The 20,513-nt window shown below is 31.1% G+C and overlaps 6 protein-coding genes, 44 non-coding genes and 2 pseudogenes across 52 annotated transcripts; 31 read left to right on the top strand and 21 right to left on the bottom strand.

Moving 5' to 3' along the window:
* Positions 1-657: 657 nt before the first annotated feature.
* Positions 658-2,141, top strand: srv-22 (G-protein coupled receptors family 1 profile domain-containing protein; the record flags this gene model as incomplete). Its single annotated transcript, NM_068480.1, has 8 exons — positions 658-665; positions 728-923; positions 1,039-1,144; positions 1,187-1,296; positions 1,342-1,488; positions 1,608-1,717; positions 1,770-1,881; positions 1,986-2,141. The coding sequence occupies 8 exons, from the start codon at positions 658-660 to the stop codon at positions 2,139-2,141; spliced, it is 945 nt and encodes a 314-aa protein (NP_500881.1).
* On the bottom strand, positions 688-708 carry 21ur-12541. Its single transcript, NR_054835.1, has one exon.
* On the top strand, positions 997-1,017 carry 21ur-7880. Its single transcript, NR_054834.1, has one exon.
* 21ur-8839 lies at positions 998-1,018 on the top strand. The gene has a single exon (NR_054833.1).
* Positions 1,379-1,399, top strand: 21ur-14977. The gene has a single exon (NR_054832.1).
* Positions 1,907-1,927, bottom strand: 21ur-9409. The gene has a single exon (NR_054831.1).
* 21ur-12712 lies at positions 1,908-1,928 on the bottom strand. Its single transcript, NR_054830.1, has one exon.
* A 1,123-nt stretch (positions 2,142-3,264) lies between the features above and the next one.
* srv-21 (G-protein coupled receptors family 1 profile domain-containing protein) lies at positions 3,265-4,519 on the top strand (the record flags this gene model as incomplete). The annotated part of the gene is made up of 7 exons (NM_068479.1): positions 3,265-3,459; positions 3,509-3,614; positions 3,674-3,783; positions 3,831-3,977; positions 4,027-4,136; positions 4,185-4,311; positions 4,361-4,519. 7 exons carry the CDS (start codon positions 3,265-3,267, stop codon positions 4,517-4,519), a joined length of 954 nt encoding a protein of 317 aa, NP_500880.1.
* On the top strand, positions 3,780-3,800 carry 21ur-13930. Its single transcript, NR_054829.1, has one exon.
* Positions 3,785-3,805, bottom strand: 21ur-3567. The gene has a single exon (NR_054828.1).
* A 61-nt stretch (positions 4,520-4,580) lies between the features above and the next one.
* On the top strand, positions 4,581-4,601 carry 21ur-9588. The gene has a single exon (NR_054827.1).
* Positions 4,602-4,951: 350 nt separating this feature from the next.
* srv-20 lies at positions 4,952-6,052 on the top strand (annotated as a pseudogene). Its single transcript has 6 exons — positions 4,952-4,981; positions 5,042-5,227; positions 5,476-5,580; positions 5,628-5,738; positions 5,788-5,934; positions 5,978-6,052. Coding segments are annotated over exons 1-6 (654 nt in total).
* 21ur-6477 lies at positions 5,743-5,763 on the bottom strand. The gene has a single exon (NR_054826.1).
* 21ur-15389 lies at positions 6,031-6,051 on the bottom strand. Its single transcript, NR_054825.1, has one exon.
* Positions 6,053-6,159: 107 nt separating the features above from the next.
* On the top strand, positions 6,160-6,180 carry 21ur-12094. The gene has a single exon (NR_054824.1).
* Positions 6,181-6,482: 302 nt separating this feature from the next.
* Positions 6,483-6,503, bottom strand: 21ur-12435. The gene has a single exon (NR_054823.1).
* Positions 6,504-6,685: 182 nt separating this feature from the next.
* On the top strand, positions 6,686-8,635 carry srv-19 (Serpentine receptor class gamma; the record flags this gene model as incomplete). Its single annotated transcript, NM_068477.3, has 8 exons — positions 6,686-6,724; positions 6,984-7,089; positions 7,131-7,222; positions 7,877-8,023; positions 8,069-8,178; positions 8,223-8,334; positions 8,376-8,513; positions 8,564-8,635. 8 exons carry the CDS (start codon positions 6,686-6,688, stop codon positions 8,633-8,635), a joined length of 816 nt encoding a protein of 271 aa, NP_500878.3.
* On the top strand, positions 6,759-6,779 carry 21ur-4460. The gene has a single exon (NR_054822.1).
* Positions 7,392-7,412, bottom strand: 21ur-8410. The gene has a single exon (NR_054821.1).
* Positions 8,103-8,123, bottom strand: 21ur-4270. Its single transcript, NR_054820.1, has one exon.
* A 238-nt stretch (positions 8,636-8,873) lies between the features above and the next one.
* Positions 8,874-9,468, top strand: srv-18 (annotated as a pseudogene). The gene is made up of 4 exons: positions 8,874-8,969; positions 9,016-9,122; positions 9,161-9,272; positions 9,322-9,468. Coding segments are annotated over exons 1-4 (462 nt in total).
* Positions 9,469-9,590: 122 nt separating this feature from the next.
* On the bottom strand, positions 9,591-9,611 carry 21ur-15606. The gene has a single exon (NR_054819.1).
* An 827-nt stretch (positions 9,612-10,438) lies between these two features.
* On the top strand, positions 10,439-12,922 carry srv-17 (Serpentine receptor class gamma; the record flags this gene model as incomplete). Its single annotated transcript, NM_068475.5, has 8 exons — positions 10,439-10,585; positions 10,663-10,768; positions 10,943-11,052; positions 11,101-11,247; positions 11,296-11,405; positions 12,411-12,522; positions 12,566-12,703; positions 12,753-12,922. 8 exons carry the CDS (start codon positions 10,439-10,441, stop codon positions 12,822-12,824), a joined length of 942 nt encoding a protein of 313 aa, NP_500876.2. The 3' UTR covers positions 12,825-12,922.
* On the top strand, positions 10,620-10,640 carry 21ur-906. Its single transcript, NR_054818.1, has one exon.
* Positions 10,657-10,677, top strand: 21ur-11361. The gene has a single exon (NR_054817.1).
* On the top strand, positions 10,870-10,890 carry 21ur-9065. The gene has a single exon (NR_054816.1).
* On the bottom strand, positions 11,056-11,076 carry 21ur-13890. Its single transcript, NR_054815.1, has one exon.
* 21ur-1203 lies at positions 12,727-12,747 on the bottom strand. Its single transcript, NR_054814.1, has one exon.
* Positions 12,854-12,874, bottom strand: 21ur-8145. The gene has a single exon (NR_054813.1).
* Positions 12,923-12,935: 13 nt separating the features above from the next.
* Positions 12,936-12,956, bottom strand: 21ur-15533. The gene has a single exon (NR_054812.1).
* A 33-nt stretch (positions 12,957-12,989) lies between these two features.
* On the bottom strand, positions 12,990-13,010 carry 21ur-6340. Its single transcript, NR_054811.1, has one exon.
* Positions 13,011-13,321: 311 nt separating this feature from the next.
* Positions 13,322-14,753, top strand: C06E7.88 (DUF7808 domain-containing protein). Its single transcript, NM_001268346.5, has 4 exons — positions 13,322-13,409; positions 13,507-13,640; positions 14,290-14,456; positions 14,502-14,753. The coding sequence occupies exons 1-4, from the start codon at positions 13,331-13,333 to the stop codon at positions 14,623-14,625; spliced, it is 504 nt and encodes a 167-aa protein (NP_001255275.2). The 5' UTR covers positions 13,322-13,330; the 3' UTR covers positions 14,626-14,753.
* Positions 13,669-13,689, bottom strand: 21ur-1205. Its single transcript, NR_054810.1, has one exon.
* Positions 14,131-14,151, top strand: 21ur-3585. The gene has a single exon (NR_054809.1).
* Positions 14,693-16,082, top strand: spe-27 (Spermatocyte protein spe-27). Its single transcript, NM_068474.7, has 5 exons — positions 14,693-14,800; positions 14,862-14,945; positions 15,222-15,282; positions 15,332-15,412; positions 15,962-16,082. The coding sequence occupies exons 1-5, from the start codon at positions 14,736-14,738 to the stop codon at positions 16,064-16,066; spliced, it is 396 nt and encodes a 131-aa protein (NP_500875.1). The 5' UTR covers positions 14,693-14,735; the 3' UTR covers positions 16,067-16,082.
* On the top strand, positions 14,711-14,731 carry 21ur-1948. Its single transcript, NR_054808.1, has one exon.
* Positions 15,110-15,130, top strand: 21ur-11944. The gene has a single exon (NR_054807.1).
* 21ur-6921 lies at positions 15,111-15,131 on the top strand. Its single transcript, NR_054806.1, has one exon.
* 21ur-7315 lies at positions 15,462-15,482 on the bottom strand. The gene has a single exon (NR_054805.1).
* On the top strand, positions 15,749-15,769 carry 21ur-11343. Its single transcript, NR_054804.1, has one exon.
* Positions 15,750-15,770, top strand: 21ur-3996. Its single transcript, NR_054803.1, has one exon.
* Positions 16,083-17,022: 940 nt separating the features above from the next.
* On the top strand, positions 17,023-17,043 carry 21ur-10875. Its single transcript, NR_054802.1, has one exon.
* 21ur-71 lies at positions 17,024-17,044 on the top strand. The gene has a single exon (NR_054801.1).
* A 479-nt stretch (positions 17,045-17,523) lies between these two features.
* C06E7.89 lies at positions 17,524-17,662 on the top strand. The gene has a single exon (NR_054800.1). It is a non-coding gene; the product is annotated as an Unclassified non-coding RNA C06E7.89 (non-coding RNA).
* A 273-nt stretch (positions 17,663-17,935) lies between these two features.
* Positions 17,936-17,956, top strand: 21ur-855. Its single transcript, NR_054799.1, has one exon.
* Positions 17,957-18,013: 57 nt separating this feature from the next.
* On the bottom strand, positions 18,014-18,034 carry 21ur-7743. Its single transcript, NR_054798.1, has one exon.
* Positions 18,017-18,037, bottom strand: 21ur-14844. Its single transcript, NR_054797.1, has one exon.
* A 1,029-nt stretch (positions 18,038-19,066) lies between these two features.
* Positions 19,067-19,087, top strand: 21ur-5187. Its single transcript, NR_054796.1, has one exon.
* Positions 19,088-19,317: 230 nt separating this feature from the next.
* On the bottom strand, positions 19,318-19,338 carry 21ur-224. Its single transcript, NR_054795.1, has one exon.
* Positions 19,339-19,568: 230 nt separating this feature from the next.
* C06E7.90 lies at positions 19,569-19,706 on the top strand. Its single transcript, NR_054794.1, has one exon. It is a non-coding gene; the product is annotated as an Unclassified non-coding RNA C06E7.90 (non-coding RNA).
* Positions 19,707-20,175: 469 nt separating this feature from the next.
* Positions 20,176-20,196, top strand: 21ur-2191. The gene has a single exon (NR_054793.1).
* A 273-nt stretch (positions 20,197-20,469) lies between these two features.
* 21ur-5290 lies at positions 20,470-20,490 on the bottom strand. The gene has a single exon (NR_054792.1).
* Between the last annotated feature and the right edge of the window lie 23 nt (positions 20,491-20,513).

The raw sequence follows: 20,513 nt of genomic DNA, 5'->3' as shown, positions 1-20,513 counted from the left end.
TTAATTTGCAAACTTTTTTAAACCATTCAAATTTATTTTCCATTGTTAAAATCAATAAATATATAGTAATATTGTCTATCACTTGCAATCATTTCCTTCCGTCGTTAAAAAAACTAGGAATTTGTTTGCATGCCATTTGTACGTTTATAAGTTGTTTTTTTTTCAATTTTTAGCAAAATGCGCATTTTTGTATTAATCTTAATTTTTCAGCACAATTTTTGATTTTTCTTTTTAAATTAGGAACATCGTAATTATAATAGACAATCACAAAAAGTTGAAACTCTTCTAATTGTAAGTCTAAGTTAAAACCACGTGTCTATATGAGTTAAAACCACGTGAAAATATGAGAGCTGATTGTAAATACTGTACACATCGAAAAATTGAGGTTTTTGACCCGGAACTTATTTTCAACCTTAATAAAGTTGAACCAAGGAACACAATAAATCAGAAATTGGAAACGAACGCATTTTTTCACTCGTTTAATATTTATCTTCGAGCTTTCAATTTTGTAAAGTTTGTGTCTTTTCCATTCAAGAAAAAAGCACATATTTTATTAGTAAAGTTTAATGTTTTGCAAAATTATTTCAATCTGTCTGAACCTGGCTGAGCTAAAACCAAAAGTTGAAGCTAATTTTTCACTATTTTACATTGGCAACAATGAGTTCGTAAGTTTTAATTTAGTCGCTATTCTACCTAATAATATATTTATTAAATTAAATTTTTACAGAACTTCTTATGGAAAATGCGAAACAGTAAAAATTGTGGACACAAAGTCCATAAGTTATCAATGGCCTCTTTTGGTTTTTTATTTTCTTTTTGTAACTGTGACTCCAGTATACATTCTAATTTTAATATGTATTTTGAGAGCTAGAAGGAGTTCAGTTACTTTCAAAACGACATTTTATGTGATATTGATTCAGCATGTCAGTTTGAAATTTTTACATGATTTCACTGTTTCATTAATTGGTTAAGGTATTTCGTGGTTAACAAATTGAATTTCCAGAAGACTGAGTCAAATATTTCAAATATATTTTACAGAGTATAGCTGACATATTCGCTTTGTCGTTTTATTTCTTTCAAGCATCATCACAAATTATCATGCCAAATTTTTTATTTAAATATCAACATTTCCGTATTGCAGCAGGTTTTATTATTTCCAGAATCTGTACACTTACCAATTTTACAGTATACTACAACGGTTTTTATTGGTGTTTTGTGATTCGATGTAATGGAATTGCACTAATGACAATTCAGAGATATTTGTCAATTGTTAAGTCAATTAGTAATATTACTCGGGTATCGTAGACAAAAACGAATAAAATATATCTTTTAGAATTTCAGTTCATGCATAATTTGAAACCTTGGAAAATTTCTGTGATCTATTGGATACCTCCATTGTTTATCAGTGCCGTTTTATTCTCAAATCCTGAAATTAGATTTGATACCCCTGAAAGAATGATTTTAGTTATGGATCCAAGTTATATCAGTGTACGTGGTTATTTGATTTAATTCTTCAATCTAGGCACAAAAACGTTTGCCTATAAACAGACGTACATGCCTACTATGAAACCTTAGCTTGTTTAAAATTTCGAAATTTCGAATTTCAGTGTACGACGAGAACCTTAAGTGTTTTTGTATCAATATCATGTGTAATTTGCATAGTTATTTATGGATTAATTGTGAAATTTATCAGAGAAAATAGCCAATCAGCAACAAAGTATGTTAATGTAGTTCATTTTTTGATTTTGTGAACGTCGAAAGTTTTTCAGAACTTTCCGAAGAGAAATCCGATTAGCCTGCCAAGTATCTCTATCATTTGCCGCTCAGCTAATCTCAATGATTTATTTATTTTCCTCATTTATTTTTGCTGAAACTGGTAACGTGAGTATTTCTGGAATTTTTTAAAACGTTGTATAATGCTCCGCAAATTTTATAAGCTTTGGTCACCAGTATACATTGCTTATCAGAAACAGGAACTTTTTTAGACTGCACAAATTGTGAACTTAAGACGATTTTTACCACTTGCCTATGGAACTATCTCTTTCATTGGCCCATTTACAATACTAATTTTTAACAAAGACGTCTTGAAAAGCTTAAAAATGCTGTTCCTCGGAAAGAAATTGGTAAGTGGGATACAATAAGAACAACGAAATAATAATTTCATTGAATAATGGTCAAGTAGAATCACCTGGCTTCCCACTATATTTTACTCTCTGGTATCCCACTATATTTTACTCTCTGGTATCCCACTATTTTTTACTCTCTGGTTTCCCACTATATTTTACTCTCTGGTTTCCCAGTATATTTTACTCTCTGGCTTCCCAGTATATTTTACTCTCTGGCTTCCCAGTATACTTTACTCTCTGGCTTCCCAGTATATTTTACTCTTTGGCTTCCCAGTATATGTGAGACAAACTAAATATTCACACATCATATCATTTTAGAATTTGAAAAATAGTCAAGAATGAACTTTTTGTCTACCTGTGCAAGGCTGGAAGCTCATAACTTCAGGAACGGGGCTCCAAAAGGTGACAACAAAAATATTTAGTTTGTCTCGCTTGTTACAGTAGAAATAATAAGAATTAAGACATAAAATTTGTACTTCCATGAAAAACTGATCCAGAGAAAGAGGAAAAGTGAAATTTCGAGGTCAAAAATTAAATAAAAATTCATACTTTTTTCTTCGGAATTATTATTAAAAAATTTATTTGAGTTATTAGAAAATGTACTTCACCATATATAATGATTGAATGCAATGATTGAATACATTTGAATTTATGGATTTTGCTCAATAAATTTGTTTTAACAAGGAACTATTTCACAGACTACGCCTGTGTTTTTGATATTTTTCTGAGAAACCAATTGTCTAAATACATATGTTCGTAACCAGTTTATCTAAATGAAAATAACAAAATCTTTGCACAACCAATAATTCAAATTTGGTGTAATTTTTTGTGAACGTGAGTTAGTTTTGTCATAGTTCTGTAAAAAAAAACTTAGTCCGACTAGGTATCCGAAGCCAGAGAAACTCATCATTTTCCAATTAATTTCACTTTTGAGAAAAATGACAGATTAGTGAGTTTTACATGAGTTAAAATGTGTTATTATTTTTTAGCTAACTGTGGTCGAATGGCATAAGATATATCAACAAGTATTTTTGGGACAGAATTTTCCTCTACTCTACGAGTTTGTAGTAAATTGAAATGTTTTTCTTTGGGCCTTTTTATGTTCCATACTTGTTACATTAAAAGTAGATTTTCAGAAATGTCATCTAACGAAACTGAAGTCATTGAACAAAATAATTCATTAATTGGAAAATTTTATTGGAATTATTTAATTTACTATTTTCTCTGCATTGCAATACTCCCTGTTTATATTCTTATAGTAGCATGTATCCTAAAATCAAGAAAACATTCTGCAATGTTTCAGACAACATTCTATACAATACTCATTCAACATGTTTGTTTTTTAATCATTATTTCAACGTGTTATTAAAACAAATTTTCAGTGCATAGCCGATATTTTGGCGTTGCCGTTTTACGCAACATTGAGATTGTCTTACACATTGTGGCCGCATGTTTTCTACGATCTTAAAGATTTTGGAATTGCGGCAAGTAAGAATTTTTAGTAATTTTGGAAATTAAAGAAAAAGTTATAATGACTTACATTTAAGTTTCTTTCAATGGAATGTACTGGTTCATCATAATTCGTTGCTATGGAATAACATTAATGACTGTTCAACGATATTTTATAATTGGAAGACCAACTGATAGAAGCACTTTGGTATGTAATATACACGGTTACATTGCATCAATCAAAAACTATTTCAGTTTATGCAGTCATTGAAACCGTGGAAAGTTGTGTTAATTTATTGGTTTCCTCCAGTTATTTTCTGCGTAATATTTTATTCGCATATGGATATTACGTATGATTCCCCAGAGCAAATGAAGTATGTTACGGATCCAGATGTTATCGAGGTGATTATATTTTTTTTCTCGTGGTTTTTTTCTAATTAAATCTTTTCAGGGATCATCTAGAACCGCATTCTTCTACGTTCTATTTTCTTGTTTAATCTGTCTGATATGCTACGGATTTATTTTAAAAATTGTACGGTCAAAAAGTCAAACAGCGTCAGTGTATGTCTTTTTACAGTTTTGAGAATTCTATTTTAAGTTTAAGTTCAGATCCATTCAGCGAGAAGTTCGATTAGCATTTCAAGTTTTACTGTCGTTTTTGGCAAAATTAGTAATGATGATTTATTTTTTGCTAATTTTTATAACCTCTTTGTGCTCTGCGGGTACAATTAGAGATGTAAGCTGTATTGGGTAACATGTGTATTTATTAATTTCTTATTTTGCAGATGGTATTCGTTGTTGCAGTTAGAAGAAACTTCCCAACAGCATACGGAACTTTATCCTTCATTGGGCCATTCACAATTCTCATATTTAATAATGACGTGTATAGAAATGTCAGGCGTATGATTTTTAGAAACAAAATCAGTAAGTTTACTGTGACATAACAAATGAAATTTATCTTTTCTTGGAATTTATAAAAATGAAACACTACTTGCGGTTCTCCGTTTGAATACGTTATCTGGATGTCCAGTAAATAGTTTCAGAAAAATAACCTTTACTCTATGAAAAATGTCAAAGTTTAGTTAAAAACTAAACCATGAGTTTTCAGAAAACTCATTTGTATTATCAACTGCCCAAAACAAACTTTTTCCAAGGAACTATTTTACATAATGACACCGTCTGTGTTTTCGATATTTCTTTGTGAATACAATTATCTGAAATGCACATAACCAGTTTAACTTGTTTTTTGTCATGTTCACAGCACGTTCTTTGCAAAATTATTAATTTCAATTCAAGCATTTATTCTGAAAATAAGTAAATTGTCGAGTTTTTTTGACAATCTGTGTTAGTTTTGAAATAATTAATTGTATAGGCCGATGTTTATTTCATTTAGACTTTTGCCGACTGTTTTTTTTTCTGTTAATGTTAACAATTATATTTTTAACAAACCAAACCAAAAATTTCAGAATGCCTCTTATGAGATTGGAAAAATAAGTACATCAAATGCAAATTATTATTGGAATAATTTAGTTTACTATTTTCTTTGCATTACAGTAATCCCTGCCTATATTCCTATTTTGATATGTATTTTGAAATCAAGAAAAGTTTTGGCAACATTTCAGACAACATTTTACACTATTTTAATTCAGCATGTAAGTTTTTTAAGAAGTTAGAGTGAGTAAAATTAAATATGCCGCGAAAATTTTTGATTTCTTTTAGAGTGTTCCTCCAAACTATATTTTTGGTAGTTATTTAAAGTTAGATTCAGGTGGGTTATATTGGAAAAATTTGTTCTTAAAAATTAGGCACGAAATAATTTTTCAATCGATAGATTCAAAAATTCAAAAAAGTAAAATCTATCGACTAAAAAAACCAAAAAAAGGTTATTCAACGTTTTCAGTGCACAGTTGATATTTTTGCGTTGTCGTTTTATGGATTAATGCGGGTATCATTTGTACTAATTCCACATATTTTATACGAGTTTCGAGATTGTGGAATTGCAGCAGGTAAGTTGTTTTGTTAGCTTTGCCAGATATTAAAATTTCCGTTTGAGTTCGGTACAATGGCATTTACTGGTTTATCAATATTCGTTGCTATGGAATAACATTAATGACTGTTCAACGATATTTCGTTATAACAAAGACTGCTGATAGAAGTACTTTGGTTTGTTTTTATGGTTGCATCTATATTACATCAATCAAAAATATTTCAGTTTATGCAGTCGTTGAAACCGTGGAAAATTGTTTTAATTTACTGGGTTCCTCCAATTATTTTCAGTGCAACATTTTATTTGAATATAAGAATAACCTATGATTCTCCAGTGAAAATGACGTATAGTATGGATCCAAGTTATATCACGGTGAGAAAATCTTCTTAAATAATTTAAATAATGTATTTTTTAGAGATCAACCAGAACAGCATTTTTCTACATTTTGACTTGTTATATGATTTGTCTGTATCTCCACAATCGAATGTAACAACCTCTCAACAGTGAAATTGCAATTAATTTTTTTTCTGAAGCTGATATAAATATTTTTGCGGTTTCATTTTTTTGTTTTATTTTCAGGGATTTTTGTACCTTCGTTTATTCGTTTTTATTCTTTTTCAATAATGTTTTAATTCATGTTTTTCTAATTTCACTGTCAAATGGTTTTCCTGGAAATAACCTCACTAATCATCATAAATTAGAAGGTGTTTTTTTATGTATGTAATCCAATTGAGATGAAAGGAAGTTTCAAACCATGTGACTATCAAAATCATTCCCAGGTACGAATAATTTATTGCGGAATTTAAAAAATGGTTTTTAAGGATTTCCTGAAACAGAAAATATATTCATTCGTTTTTTAATCTTATTTTTGGATAACAACGCAAAAAATTCCTAATATCCTCTGTGTATTTTATTAATTTTTCTTTCCCATTAAGTGTATAGTGAGAAGTTTCGTTAAAACATCAAAATGTTATCAAATGAATCTGAAACAGACAAAACTGTGAACACAAACAGTGCAAGTTACCAGTGGACTTTTTTAGTTTATTACGCACTTTTTGTTGCAATAACACCTATTTATATTATTATATTAGTATGTATTCTAAAAATAAGAAAACATGCAGCAATGTTTAAGACAACATTCTATACAATACTCATTCAACATGTAAGTATAAAGAAATTTTGAATCAACGCTTTGGTGTCTAAGAGTTTTTATTGAAAATGTTTTTTTCCTACATTCATACAAAATGGCTTCAAATGACGGAATTTAAAAATTAGAAGTCTCAAAAAAAGTGAAAATTTTAGATTCGTAAAGTTTCGAATTGCCATAAAAAGAGTCTTGGATATTAGTTGCATCCAGTTGTCTGCGGACAATAGAAGTTTTTTTAACCTGAAACAAGTGCTTTGCAATTCTGTAATTTCAGTGTTTGGCTGACATCTTTGCATTAATTTTTTATACTTCCAAACGATTTGCCTATGCTGTAATTCCATATTTTGTTTATAAACATCAAGACTTCGGTTTTGCAGCAGGTAAGGTAATAACTTTTGCGGTTGTCACAGTAAATTTTCAGTTGCTTACGACGGCGTGTTCTGGTTTATAATTATTCGCTGCTATGGAATAACTTTATTGACAGTTCACAGATACTGTATAATTGCAAAGCCAGTTGATATAAGTACTTTGGTATGATTCATATTAGGGGTGTCAATAGTTGCGGGTCAAAATTGATAACTTTTTTTGTGGCAAATCGATTTATCTTAAAATGTGGGAATTATTGTTATCAAACATGGTCTTTTTCGGTACTTTAAAACATAGTTTTTACCACCCCATGTATCCTAGCTCGGAGCCACTTTTATCAGGCGTCTGCGCAATCTCGCTTCTTTTTAACTTTGTTTTGAGACATGAGCGGATTTTGATTAATTAAGTATACAATACACGAATACAATGAAAATTTCATAAAAACTTCGTTCAAAAAGTTTTTTTCTCAATAATTCTTGATTTTTTGTACAAGAATGATGAAACCAAATCTATATGTACAATTTTTTTACATACAAAACATTACAATTAGATATTTACATAGATTTTGATTTAAAAAATTTTTGAACAAATTTTTTCTCAAATTTTTATTGTATTCTTGTATTATACTTAATTTATTAATTAAGTATAATACAAGAATACAATAAAAACCTAACTTAGTCTCAAATCAAAGTTAAAAAGAAGTAGGGCTTGCCATCCGGGCGAATCTGAAACGTCCGAGCTAGGATACGGGGTGATCGAAACGTGTGGAAAGTACTGTCAAATGAAACAAAAATATTTCAGTTTATGCAGTCGTTGAAACCGTGGAAAATTGTTTTCCTATACTGGATTCCTTCAACAATTTTCTGCATAATATTTTATTCAAGTACGGAAATTAAGTATGAATCTCCTGAAAGAATGGTTTATGTCATGAATCCCAATATTATCAAAGTTTCTGATTTTTGGAGCTAACTTTAAAATTATCTTTTGATTCAGAAATCAACGAAAACCGCGTTTGTCTTCGTTATCATTTCTTGCCTTATTTGTCTTATTTTCTATTCACTTATTTGGAAATTTATTAAAACCAGAAGTCAAACAGTACTGATGTATGTACTCTCGATTTGTTTTAAATTTCAGCTTTGAGTTTCAGATCCTTGCAACGAGAAATTCGATTGGCATTTCAAGTTTGTCTTTCTTTTGTAGCCCAGTTAATTTTACTACTTTATCTTGCTTCTTCATATTATTCCGGGGAAATTGAAGATGTAGTTCATAGTTATTTATCTTAAAAATGGCTCTTTTTCAGATGGAACTAATTGTTTTAACAAGAAAATATTTTCCACTCGTATATGGAACACTTTCATTTATAGGACCATTTACAATTTTAATTTTTAACAATGATGTGTTTCGGAAAGTTAGATTTATGATATTCGGGAAGAAATGGGTCAGATTAAAAACTTCAAAAAAAAATCAATAGATTCAATTCAATTTAAGAAAACTCGAATCGAAGTATCTGTCGTCACCACAACGAAACGTACCACAGTTTTTCAAATAGCTGGAAATTAATATGCGTCTGTGCTCTCTTCTAAGATCTTTCGTGTGAATTAAAAAATATATGTTTAAAATTATTTAATTGATCACCAAATCCAAAAAATTATTTTTTTCAAACCTACAGACTCATCGAAAATGCAGGCCTTAATAAAATTTGAGAACATGGTAATTACCTTTAAATCCGTCTATCATGAAAAACACAGTAACTGTATAGTATCTTACTTCAAGGCGGCCTACGCCTACATCGTGCCTATCAATTATTTTCAGTGCAATATTTTTGTCAAGTCCGGACACTACATTTGACTCGCCAGAGAGAATGGTTTTTAGCATGTTTTCGGATGTTATCCCGGTAAGAGAGGGTCACTCAATGCTGTGATAAAAGAATATTGATTCAGAAAACAACAAGGACATTCATTTATGTACTGATTTCCTGTATGGTGTCTTTGATATTATATGGGTTACTTATAAAGTTCATAAGAATGAAAACTAAAACAGTGTCAAAGTAAGTTTTCTTTTGATAAATTCGACCTCAAATTGTAGATCCTTGCGGCGGGAACTGAGACTTACATGCCAAGTATGCTTATCATTTGCTGCTCAACTTATATTATTGGTCTACCTTTCATTTGCATATTATGTGGGTGAAATTGGCGATGTAAGTCTGAAATTAACATATAGTTTTGATCCAGAGTTTAATATTTAAGGTTGCTTATATAGTTTTAACTACAAAATATTTTCCGCTTGCATATGGAACTATCTTCTTCATCGGGCCATTAGCAATTTTAATTTTTAACAAAGATGTCTCGAAAAGAGTTTGGCAAATGATATTTGCTGATAAATCCGTGAGTTGAAAACTTTGGAAGTATATAAACGGTTTTTTTTATTTAAAGACAGGGCATTTGGATTCATCAGTTATTGTTGTACAACGAAGAAACGCGGTTCCCGGGGAGCAGTTGTATTGAATTTATCATGTTGTGTAAATATCCAAGCGTAGCTAGAGCAGCTCTATGTTTACTGCATTTAAGAAAATTGTGAAACATGAATTTTTTTGTGATCCAGTGGCAGGTCATGGAAGTAAACTTTGGTTTTAATTAATCTTGTAGTTTGATTTTAATGCAGTTTGATTGCTGAAATCTTGTGACTGCCCAATAAATTTTCAAAATAAAAATGTTTTGTAAAACTTTGAAAATAATAAATGATTTATTGCAAGTTGGGAGCAACGTTTCATTTGGTGCACACTATTTTTTGAATTTTGTTCTGGGCATAAAAGTTCTAGTTTGGTGTAAATTTCGCTCAATTTAATACTACTGATGAATTCGTAAGTTTAAAATGTCAACTTCATTAAAAATGTACCACAATACAATTTCCACAGTTAAAAATTTGGTCTGACATTTTTTTCAATGAATTTTCTCTTAGAATTGTTCTAAAAGTTGTGTTTTTTTGTAGATTTTGAATGGTTTCAGATATTCTAAAAGCTTATTTGAAAATTTAAAACTTTTCAAAATCATCTACAAAATGTTTTGGGAGATATTTTTAAAACATCTTAAGGCACTTGAAATCATTAAAAGTTTACAAAAATAGCTATTGGAACAACTTGCTGTTAATCGAACGTGGTGGAAAGATGCAATTTCAGATTGTAATTTGTAAAGCTTTTCCACTTAATATTTTGCATTAGGGCTTGCTCAGGTAGTGCTTGTTTTATGTCAGAGGGTAAAATTAAGTAGTTTAAAATTAGTTTTAAAATAACAATCATCAAAAAATTTAACTTCTAGAATAGTGTCTGACGAGTTCGAAGTCGACGATGATGTTAACACAAAGTCTATGAGCTATCAATGGCCTCTTCTCGTTTATTATGCTCTTTGCTTAATAATTACTCCAGTATATTTTCTGATATTAATATGTATTGTAAAGATAAGAAGGCATATTGTAATGTTTAGAACAACATTCTACTCGCTACTGATTCAACATGTTAGTTTAAGCGTCGAAATTTCGACACTTTCAATGTTATTATACCATTGTTTCATAATTATTGAAAAAGATTTCAGAGCATTGGCGATATTCTTGCAATGATATTTTACTGCGCTCAAAAATTGTCATATGTTTTGATTCCAAACGTTTTATTCAAATACCAACATTTTCGAATTGGAGCAGGTAACATTTAAGTAGTGCAACCGAACTTCAGGGAAAATCGAAATTCATTAATCTTACTGTTTCAATTTTCGTTGATCTTCTGAAATTACGCCAACTTGCGTTAAATCTTTCCATAAGCGCAATTTCTGGAGATCAACAAGAGAGGGAACTCTCAAATTAGATTTTCGCTTTCAGTATGCTATGATGGAGTATTTTGGTTTCTTGTAGTTCGTAGTAACGGAATTGCATTGATGACTACCCAACGGTACTTGACAATTACCCAACCAACATTGCCACTTACTCGAGTAATTATCTAAATTATCATAAAAACTATGTTCTAGAATTTACTTCAGTTTACACAACTTTTGAAACCGTGGAAAATTGCATATATTTACTGGGGACCTGTGGCTATTTTCAATTCGATATTCCTGTCAAGTTTGGAAATTGGATTTGATTCGCCTGAAAGAATGATTTTAGTTATGGACCCAGATATTATTAGCGTAAGTTTGGCAGAATAAAGTTTCTTTAAAAAATCTAAAAATGTTCAGAAAACCACTAAAATAACTTTTTTCTTTGTGGTGGCATCGTGTGTTACTTGTTTGACGTTGTACGGATTAATTGTGAAATTTATCAGAATGAGAAGTCAAACAGTTTCCAAGTAAGCCTTCCCATATTTTTAATAGATTTAGGTAAGGGGTTTCATGGTAGGCAGGCACGAAGATGTGCCTTCAATCCCGAGAAACGGAGTGCGCAAGTTTACAGAATTTTTTCAAAGCTTGACTATTTTTTGAATTGCATAATATTTTAGAGTTGAGACCATAAAAACGGTTACTACCGTCTGCACAAACCAATCGGTACGCACGAGTATGAAGCACATAAGCACGAATCTGACAGATCAATTTTTGTGGGGGTGCCATCTTACGAACAAATGTACCGTATTTCTTCTATTAATATGGCTGCAATACTATTTTTCGATGGTCTTCCCGCTTGCAATACTAATAGGGAGTGCAAGACTATTAGGGAGTGCAATACTAATTTTCAGAACATTTTCTGACTTTGAGCAGTTTTTTCCTGAAAAAGCTCGAATCATATGTAAAAATTCAGAAAATTTGATTTTCATATAAGTTCAATAACTTCAATCTCGTAGAAATGATGTGAAAACTGTTGCAAAATAGGCAAAAAATGTTGTTGAAATCCTGAAATTAGCGAGACGGGTTTGCAATACAAAAAAGTTAACGCAAGACTATTAGAGAGTGCAAGACTAATAGGGAGTGCAATACTAATTTTCGGAAGGTCTCCGAGGGGCAATACTAATAGGGAGTGCAAGTCTAATAGGGAGGCCATATTAATAGAAGATATACGGTATAAAAAATACTGCATTTTTTAACCTAAATGCGAAACAGTAGAAATTTATCCGAGCAGTTGATCAAGGAGTTCAGAACAAGCAATTAAAACGATACAACTAGGCTGAACCCGCTCCGAGGCAACTAATTTTTTGAAGTGATCATGAATAAGTTACTACATATATGAATAAGTAACAAGAACTGAAAGTCCGGAGACCAGTTCAAAGCGTTATCTTGTAAAAAATCTAACCACGTTCGGATGTTTAACTGTTGTTTTTCAAAAACCAATTGTGGTTTCATGTTTTCTTTAAAAATTCCAGATCCCTGCAACGAGAAATTCGTTTGGCACTCCAAGTATCTCTATCATTTGCAGCTGAATTAATTTTACTAATCTATCTTTCATTTTCCTATTATTCAGCCGAAATTGAAGATGTATGGCTCAAATTCATTTCCTAACAAATAAAAACGGTTTCAGTCCGATCTCATCGCGAACACAAGAAAATATTTCCCACTTGCATACGGAATTTTATCTTTTATCGGACCATTCACAATTCTCATTTTTAACAAAGACGTTTCGAAACAAGTTCGATTTATGATATCTGGTAAAAAGCTGGTGAGTTCTAAGTATTATGTGACTATAATAATACTGCATTGTTATTAAGGTGGGAGCAACAGAATCTTCATTAGTCTCCACAGTAAAACAGACGAATATTGTGACAGTCACTCGTATTTGATATTTTTATCGATGGAGGAAATATAGAATTAATCTTAAACAAAATTCACATTAAATTTTCTCTAAACATTTTGATCCAAATAAATGTTTCCAAACAGTTTTTTTAATGGAGCAAGAAATTAACAATTGTTTACTATTTCTTCATATTACTACTTTTATTTCTTAATTTGTTGAAACAGTGTTTGAAGTAAAACTGTAAAATTAGGTAATGGTTATAAAAATAGTGTGAAACTGTCCACTGTCAGAGTACCTGACATAGTTTGTCAAAAAATTATATAAACATTAAATTCTTTGAAATCAAAAATCTGGAATAATCCTTCAAAGGATATCGGAACAAACGCATATAATGCCCGGAACATGACAGTTTTATTGTCTTGTTTTGAACACCGTTCCTTTCATTCATTTTATCTCTTTTCTTTTCTCTCTTGGATGATGTCGTTAACCCGAAATTTGGAAAAGTATATAAAGGAAGACCCCCGGGAAATATCATTACTATCACTGATCACTATGACCCGTTCAGTTATTATATTGGTGATTTGCTTGGTTGGTCTACCGGTTGCTTTTGGTTTGGAGAGCAAGCATTGGCGTGAGTGAATATTTCTGAATTTTTTCAAAAAAAAGACAAAATTTCGCACTCTCTTAAACTTCAAAACAAACATTCAAATAACCTGAAAATCTTCCAGAATGGCGCCTAATCTCGTGTAAAGCTGGTGACTCACCAGTTCAGAAGAAAGATGCTTCACCATGTAAAGTGTCCCTGTTAGAAACGGAAAATGATCCAAATCCAAGACCAGCTTCATTCGATCCTTGCTTCGAGGTGCGTATTTTTATCAAAAAATTAGAAAGAAAATAATTTGGCCGTCTTAATAATTAAAAGCAAACCCCATAGATTTTGAAAACTTCTTGAAACTGTTGAAGTTAGGTGTTCATTCCAAAGTGGACATTTAAAATAATTTCAAGATGGATTCGCAAACTTTCTGAGGCATTTTTCGACGGGGAATTAATATTTTTAGGACTACAGTTTTTTTTTCAGAGATTTCCAGAACTTTTTGGAATATCTGGAAAGTGAAACATGAAAACGATTTCTTAGAAAATTCGAAAAAGTAATTAATTTTTGAATAAAAGTTTTAAAATCTTTAAATACAAGCAAATAACCCTTCATAAGAACATAAAACTCGTGAAACAATTTTATGGCCGACTTTCAACTCTATTGGTGAAAACTAACAATAAGGAATGGTTTTTTTCAGTTCAAGAATTTTTTAATGTTTCACTGTAGTATTTTATTCATCATAGCAGGTTGGAGTGATTCTGAACAACTTTCTCATTGGAAAAAAACACTTTTAATTATAAAATATTGGAGAATATATTTATTTCCAACAAAAATGTTGTTTCACGTTGCTGCCTTCATAATAAAAAAACAAATAATTTTTGTACCTGCTGTTGCTCTGAAATAAAAATTATTTCAGGAGGAAATCGATGGAAAACAACGTAACTATTGTAATATTGTCTGCCCAGGTGCTGACACTGCTTATCTTATCAAAAGAATCCCTCAAAATCACAGAAGCTGCTTTGGGCATTTCACTTATAAAATTGAGAAAAGATCTCCAAATTTCTTTATTTGGAGGGACGCTAAGTAAGTTATTTCGAGCATCTGCCTGACTAAAATAAATATTTTTAGATGCCGCTCTTCAAGTGTCGAATTCCTGATTCGCTGTGAATTTCTTTCTGCCAGAAGCTCTTTCCGATCAGATGAAGCCATTTTCGAAGAAGCCAATCGAATTGCAACCGATTTGAGACAATAATTAATAATTTTAATTTTAATTTTTGCATAACGTAAACTTTCTGTTTCACGTGGGACATGAATTAACAACATTTAAAGTTTGTTATTACTACTTTTATTTCAATTATCGCAATGAATAAATCACTGATCTTTTTATTATCATTTGCATATTCATGTTACTCGACAAAAACTGAAAAGTAAGTTGTATTGTCTTACATTTTGGTTGAGAATTTATCAAAACATATATAATTTTTTCAGCAATTTTGACATAAACGACGTGGAGAATAAAGCGTGCCAATATGGATGTGGGTTTGAAAATGTCAGAAGAACTTCGTTTAGAAAGTAAGTAGATTTTTTTTTTGAAGAATTTGAAAGAAAATTAGTTGTACTCAAGAATAATGGTTCGAATTGATTTTAAATACGTATGTAGGTAACATTTTTTTTAATTTTAAAAAAATGTACTGTTTCACTATTATAATTTAAAACTAAGGGTTTTCAAATATACATTTATGAGTCCTATTTAATCGAATGTTAGCTGATTTTTTGTTTACTATTTAATTTTCACATAATTTTCAAACAGAATCAGAATGAATCGGTAAACGTTTATAAATCTTCCAGGACATACGACATACTGTACACCTGCTCTGAATGTTCCACACTTTTCGATTTGTGCATCAAGGTATAGTTTGAAAATGTTTGTTTCATTAATCAGCTCAATATTCTTTCAGTACCGTACTTGTCAAGATGGTTGTGTTCCAGAAATGCCAGTTCTTCCCTATGATCAAGCAAAGGATGTGTCGGCGAGAATTGTAAGATTTTAATTTATAAAAACCGTTGTTGAAACGGAATGTGGATGTCTTGAGTGAAGTAATTATCAAACTATTTATCTATAGTTCCCAGTTGTGGTTATAAGTTATGTGAAACAGCAGAAAATTATGAATCAAAGAAATCCCTAAAATTTAACCAGACTTATTAAAATGTTGTGAAATTTTCAAAACGAAAAATTCCCGTTTCACATGTTACTGAAAATGATTCAAGAACACAAGTTTTCTGATTCATAAATGATCTTTTATTTTCAGAAAATTTGTTTTGAAAAATCCAATGTTTCGATTTCTCCACATAAAGTCTGAATACAAAACAATTTATTTGGATCAAAAAACAAAAACTGAATTTATCAAAAAAAAATAATAAAATAAAATTTTAATTTTATACGGCCAACCGCAAAAGAACGAAATGATTTTTGTTTTCTTGGATTATGTTTTGCTGGTTTTTGTTTTGTCGCAAAAAAACAAAAAAAAAATTTTTTCCCGAAACAATCCAAAAAACAACTTCCCTGGTTCCATTGAATTAATTTTCAGCGTCCCCCAATGAATCCCTGCTTGGATTTGGTCACTGCGTGCAATTACGAGTCAATGGATAGCTATGAAATTCTTCGATCTGAAAATCCATTCCTTTACATTTGAATAAATTTTATTCCTATTCGGTGGCTTCATTACAAATTTCTCACTTTTCAACACATTTCAACATTCCGATTCAAAGAAATTACGTAAGAGGTGACGAAAGATAACATCTTCAGCTTGGAACATTGTCGTTTTACCTCTTCTTCTTCTCATTAAGAGATACCAATCTGAAAGGCTTTTCCCTCATTTATGTCTGTCTGTCACAACAACAACTTTTCAACATTATCCTTCATTTTTCCTGAAAATTCATTGAAAGGTGAAAAGAGTGGCAAAAGCACTTGAATATCCGAAGTGGTGTTCCTGTTGTGATGTTTGACCACATATTGCAGAAATTTATATAAACTTTTTCATGTACCTTTTTGAAATTGTGTGAAAATGACATATTTTACTGCGTCGAAAATCTTTTTCATCCTTTAAAAAATTATTATACGGCTACAGTATCGAATAAAAAATACCTCTTCAGTTAAAAAAAAAAGTTTGCTATCAACATTACATTTTCGATTTCTACAAAAAATCCTCGTGACAAATCTTGGTAAATTTCAACTAATACTTGAGAAAACTAGCTTCTTGTAACTGAATTAAATTGTAAAACAATTGTTAATATTCTTTTTAATCGTAGGGAACATTTTTTGAGAATAGTTTTTCAAAAAAATCATGAATCTTTTTTTGAAAAATTTCGGGAAAATTTTAATGTTTTTTCTGGATGGCCATAAGTTTCTATCACTTTTGAGCATTTTGATCGATTAGGACTCAACAACAAACATAACTCTTCTCAGAAAGATTCTCCTAAAAGATGCACATTCCCCAATAAAAATATTTACAATATTGATTTTTTTTTCAAGTTTTTAAGTGCTTCTGTCATCATTGTTTTTAGTCAACCTTTTTGAAAAATATTGTTCTAAAAAAATAAATTACTGTTTCACTACGTGCTCAAGTTAAAAACAGTTTTGCATTCAGAGTTTGGGATTTCGCGAAAGCATTCAGAATAAAATCTCAATAAATTCCTGTTTTTGATGCTCGTGAAGAGTTTATTTCCTAAATTTAATTAAAATTCAGTAAGATGACCAACAGAAGCTATGTGTAAATCTTAATTATATCATTTTTGTTGCTCGAAATGGAAACGGTTCAAGAAACCAATCCCTGACTTGCCAATAAAATCTGATTTTGTGACCCAATAAAGTAGGCTTTTTAAAATATTTAAACTTCTATAAATTCCAAAAAATTCTAAACAACACTTCTCACTTCATACAGATCCTACATCTCTGTTGCTTTTCTGAAGATCCACAAATCCCGAGACCTCTATCCAATTCGAAAACTAGTTGCAATAAAACTAACTGATCAGCAATAAAACGATTTGTCTCATTGTATTTTCCCATTTTCCTTCTCATTTTATAGGCTCGTTGTATTCGTCAGCAAGTGATTGGATTCTGATTCACTTCTCAGTTTATTATTATTATTCCTTTTTTCCCCGAATTCAAGTTTATCTAATTCAAAACGAATTGAAAGAAGCGTGTAATCCAATCTTTACGCAATTTCGGGAAGCAAACCGTGTCCAATTCCAGATGTTTCACTCATTTTATTGTCTCTTTTTTCTTTCCATGTTTCATTTTTTTGGATTTCCTCCCAGAAAGTACACCCACCCATCAATCACATTGTTACGCTTTCATGAACGTAATCGAATTGGCAAAAAGGAGAAAAGGGAATAGATTATGCGAAGGATATCAGTTCGTATCAAGGCATTCAACATAAATTACGCAAGTTTCAAAGAAACATATCGGTTTAGATTACATGAATTTAGAGGGAAAAACTTGCTATTATAATGTGCGGTTTCACTATTTTCATAAAAAGGGTGGAATTCCTTGTGTGATTTGCTCTGGACATTTCTCCATTTCTTCTTCTGAAATTTAATTTTTGTGAAGCCTCGTTGTAATAGTTTCGTTTAAGAATTTCATGTCACAAAAAACTGCCCAATCAACAATTAATATTTTGGCTGTCAATTCGAAATGTTTTTGAAACATGAGAAATTGAATGTATTAGGGGTGTCAATAAGTTCCGGGTCAAAATTCATAACTTTTTTCGTGACGAATCGATTTTTCTGAAAATGTGGGAATTTATGTTATCAAATATGGTCTTTCATTTGACAATACTTTTAAAAAGTTTTGACCACTCCATGTATCCCAGCTCGGTGCCACTTTTTTTCAGGCGTCGGCCCGATTTCGCTTCTTTTTAACTTTCATTTGAGACTTATGTGCGGATTTTGATTAATTAAGTATACATTGTAAGAATACAATAATAATTTGAGAAAAAACTCGTTCAAAAATGTTTTTAGTGGATCGTCAAAAAAATCTTCGAAACAATTTTTGTCGAAAATTCTTGATTTTTTGTACAGAAATGATACAACCAAGTTTGAGTAATTTTTCAACATACAAAACATTTCAATTTAATGCTTCACACACAAGCGGTAATGGAAAATATTATCTTTGAGTGCGTTTTTTGAAATTTTTGAGAATTTCTCCAAATCTAAACATTAAATTCAAATGTTTAGTATGTTGAAAAATTTTTTAGATTTGGTTGCATCATTCCTGTACAAAAAATCAAGAATTTTCGACAAAAATTTTTTCGAAGATTTTTTCGACGATCCACAAAAAAAAATTTTTTGAACGAGTTTTTTCTCAAATTATTATTGTATTTTTACAATGTATACTTAATCAATCGAAATCCGCACATAAGTCTCAAATGAAAGTTAAAAAGAAGCGAAATCGGGCAGACGCCTGAAAAAAAGTGGCTCCGAGCTGGGATACATGGAGTGGTCAAAATGTTTTGAAAGCACCGTTAAATGGAAGACCATGTTTGATAACATAAATTCCCATATTTTCAGAAAAATTGATTTGCCACGAAAAAAGTTATGAATTTTGACCCGGAACTTATTGACACCCCTAATAGTAGAACTGAAAATACTGTTTCACGACAATATTAAAAGTGGAGTATCAAATGTATACTTAATGTAATAATGCATCTTTGCTCATAAGTTTTTTATTATTTTTTTCTTGGAACTCAAAAATCTACTTTGGTTTTTTATCCTGGAATTGCTAATTTATTTCGGCAATTTCCTTCCACTCAAAAAAAAGCAACCAAAAATTAGAATTATGTTCTCTAATAGTCTTACAGTTTCTAATAATGTTGCGTCGCAAAAAAATGCGGAATTAAACATTGCATGTCATTAAGAAAATACGATATTTTATATTCCGTTACAAATGGGATTCAAGAGTTATACACTACAGACATTATGATAAACTTGATTATAAAAACTTGATGAAACAGTAGAAAAATAATGTAATTAACTCTTATTTCCACCTCGAATTGCTCCTCGTGAGCTTCCTCCACAAAAAAGAGCTTCACCCCAAAAATGGCAATAATCAAGCTTCCACCATATTCCAGGTGGTCAACACCTGTTCTTCTATCCCGACCCCCTTATTTCACGCGCACCTCTTCCATACAATGCCGGTGTACCGGTAAATTGCGTATTCCATCGCATTCATACCTCTTTCTCTCTTTTTCTTTTCCAGGGGTCCTCTGCCTGCTTATTCTCTCAGTTTCCTGTGCGGAATAAAATCGGAGAGGGCGGAGTCTCCGCCATGCGGGGGGCGCGCGCGTGTAACGAAGAAGAGGTAAATGACTGTGCGGAAAGGAGGGCGAAATGTATGAAATAGTGATGATTTACGAGAGAGCACAGACACTTTTTGCCTCTGGACGGATTGAAGAGAGGTGGATGGAGACGAAGAGAGGGCCGCCCTGAGAAGAGACAGACGCCTCACCATTCATACCTCCTTTTTTACCAATGAAATCGCCTTCTTTTTTTTCTTTTGTTATTTATAAAGATGAAAAAGATTCCAAATTCTGGAACACTATCCCCAAACTTTTTGGTATTTTAATTATTTAACTTTTCGCGTTCTATTTTCACTGCCACCATGTATCCTAGATTTCTAGACTTCTCATGTTTCTACACCTCAATAGCTTCAGCTCTGTAAAAAATAGTTTAAGACCCGTATTTTCTCAGTTTGTTTGTGCCGTTTCACTCTATGCATTTATCCCTTGGGTAATATCAACAATAGTTGTGTTTTCATAGGACTGTTTTATCACCTCTGATTTATTTGTAAAGGTACATACCGAAGATTAATCAAAAAGCTTTCTTAAATTTTTTAAATTTCATCAAAAAATGGATTTTTTTTTCGGAATCAGTAGTTGTTTCATGTTACATAATTTGAAATTTATGTTTGTATTTTTTTGGTAAGTCATAACTTTTTAAAAATTCAAACTTTTTTTTTCTGTTTCATCAATGTTGTGAGAATAGTTTCTGCTTCCAAATATTAATTGTTTTTTTTTTGAAAGTTACGTTTTTTGTTATTTCATTCTATTTAGCACATCTAACAGTTCCTACGTGTTGTATTTA

This window comes from Caenorhabditis elegans, chromosome IV (genome assembly GCF_000002985.6).
Source record: "Caenorhabditis elegans chromosome IV".
Classification (NCBI taxonomy): Eukaryota; Metazoa; Nematoda; class Chromadorea; order Rhabditida; family Rhabditidae; genus Caenorhabditis; species Caenorhabditis elegans.
The sequence above is the reverse complement of the archived record's forward strand: the minus strand, read 5'-3'. Positions and strand labels throughout refer to the sequence as shown.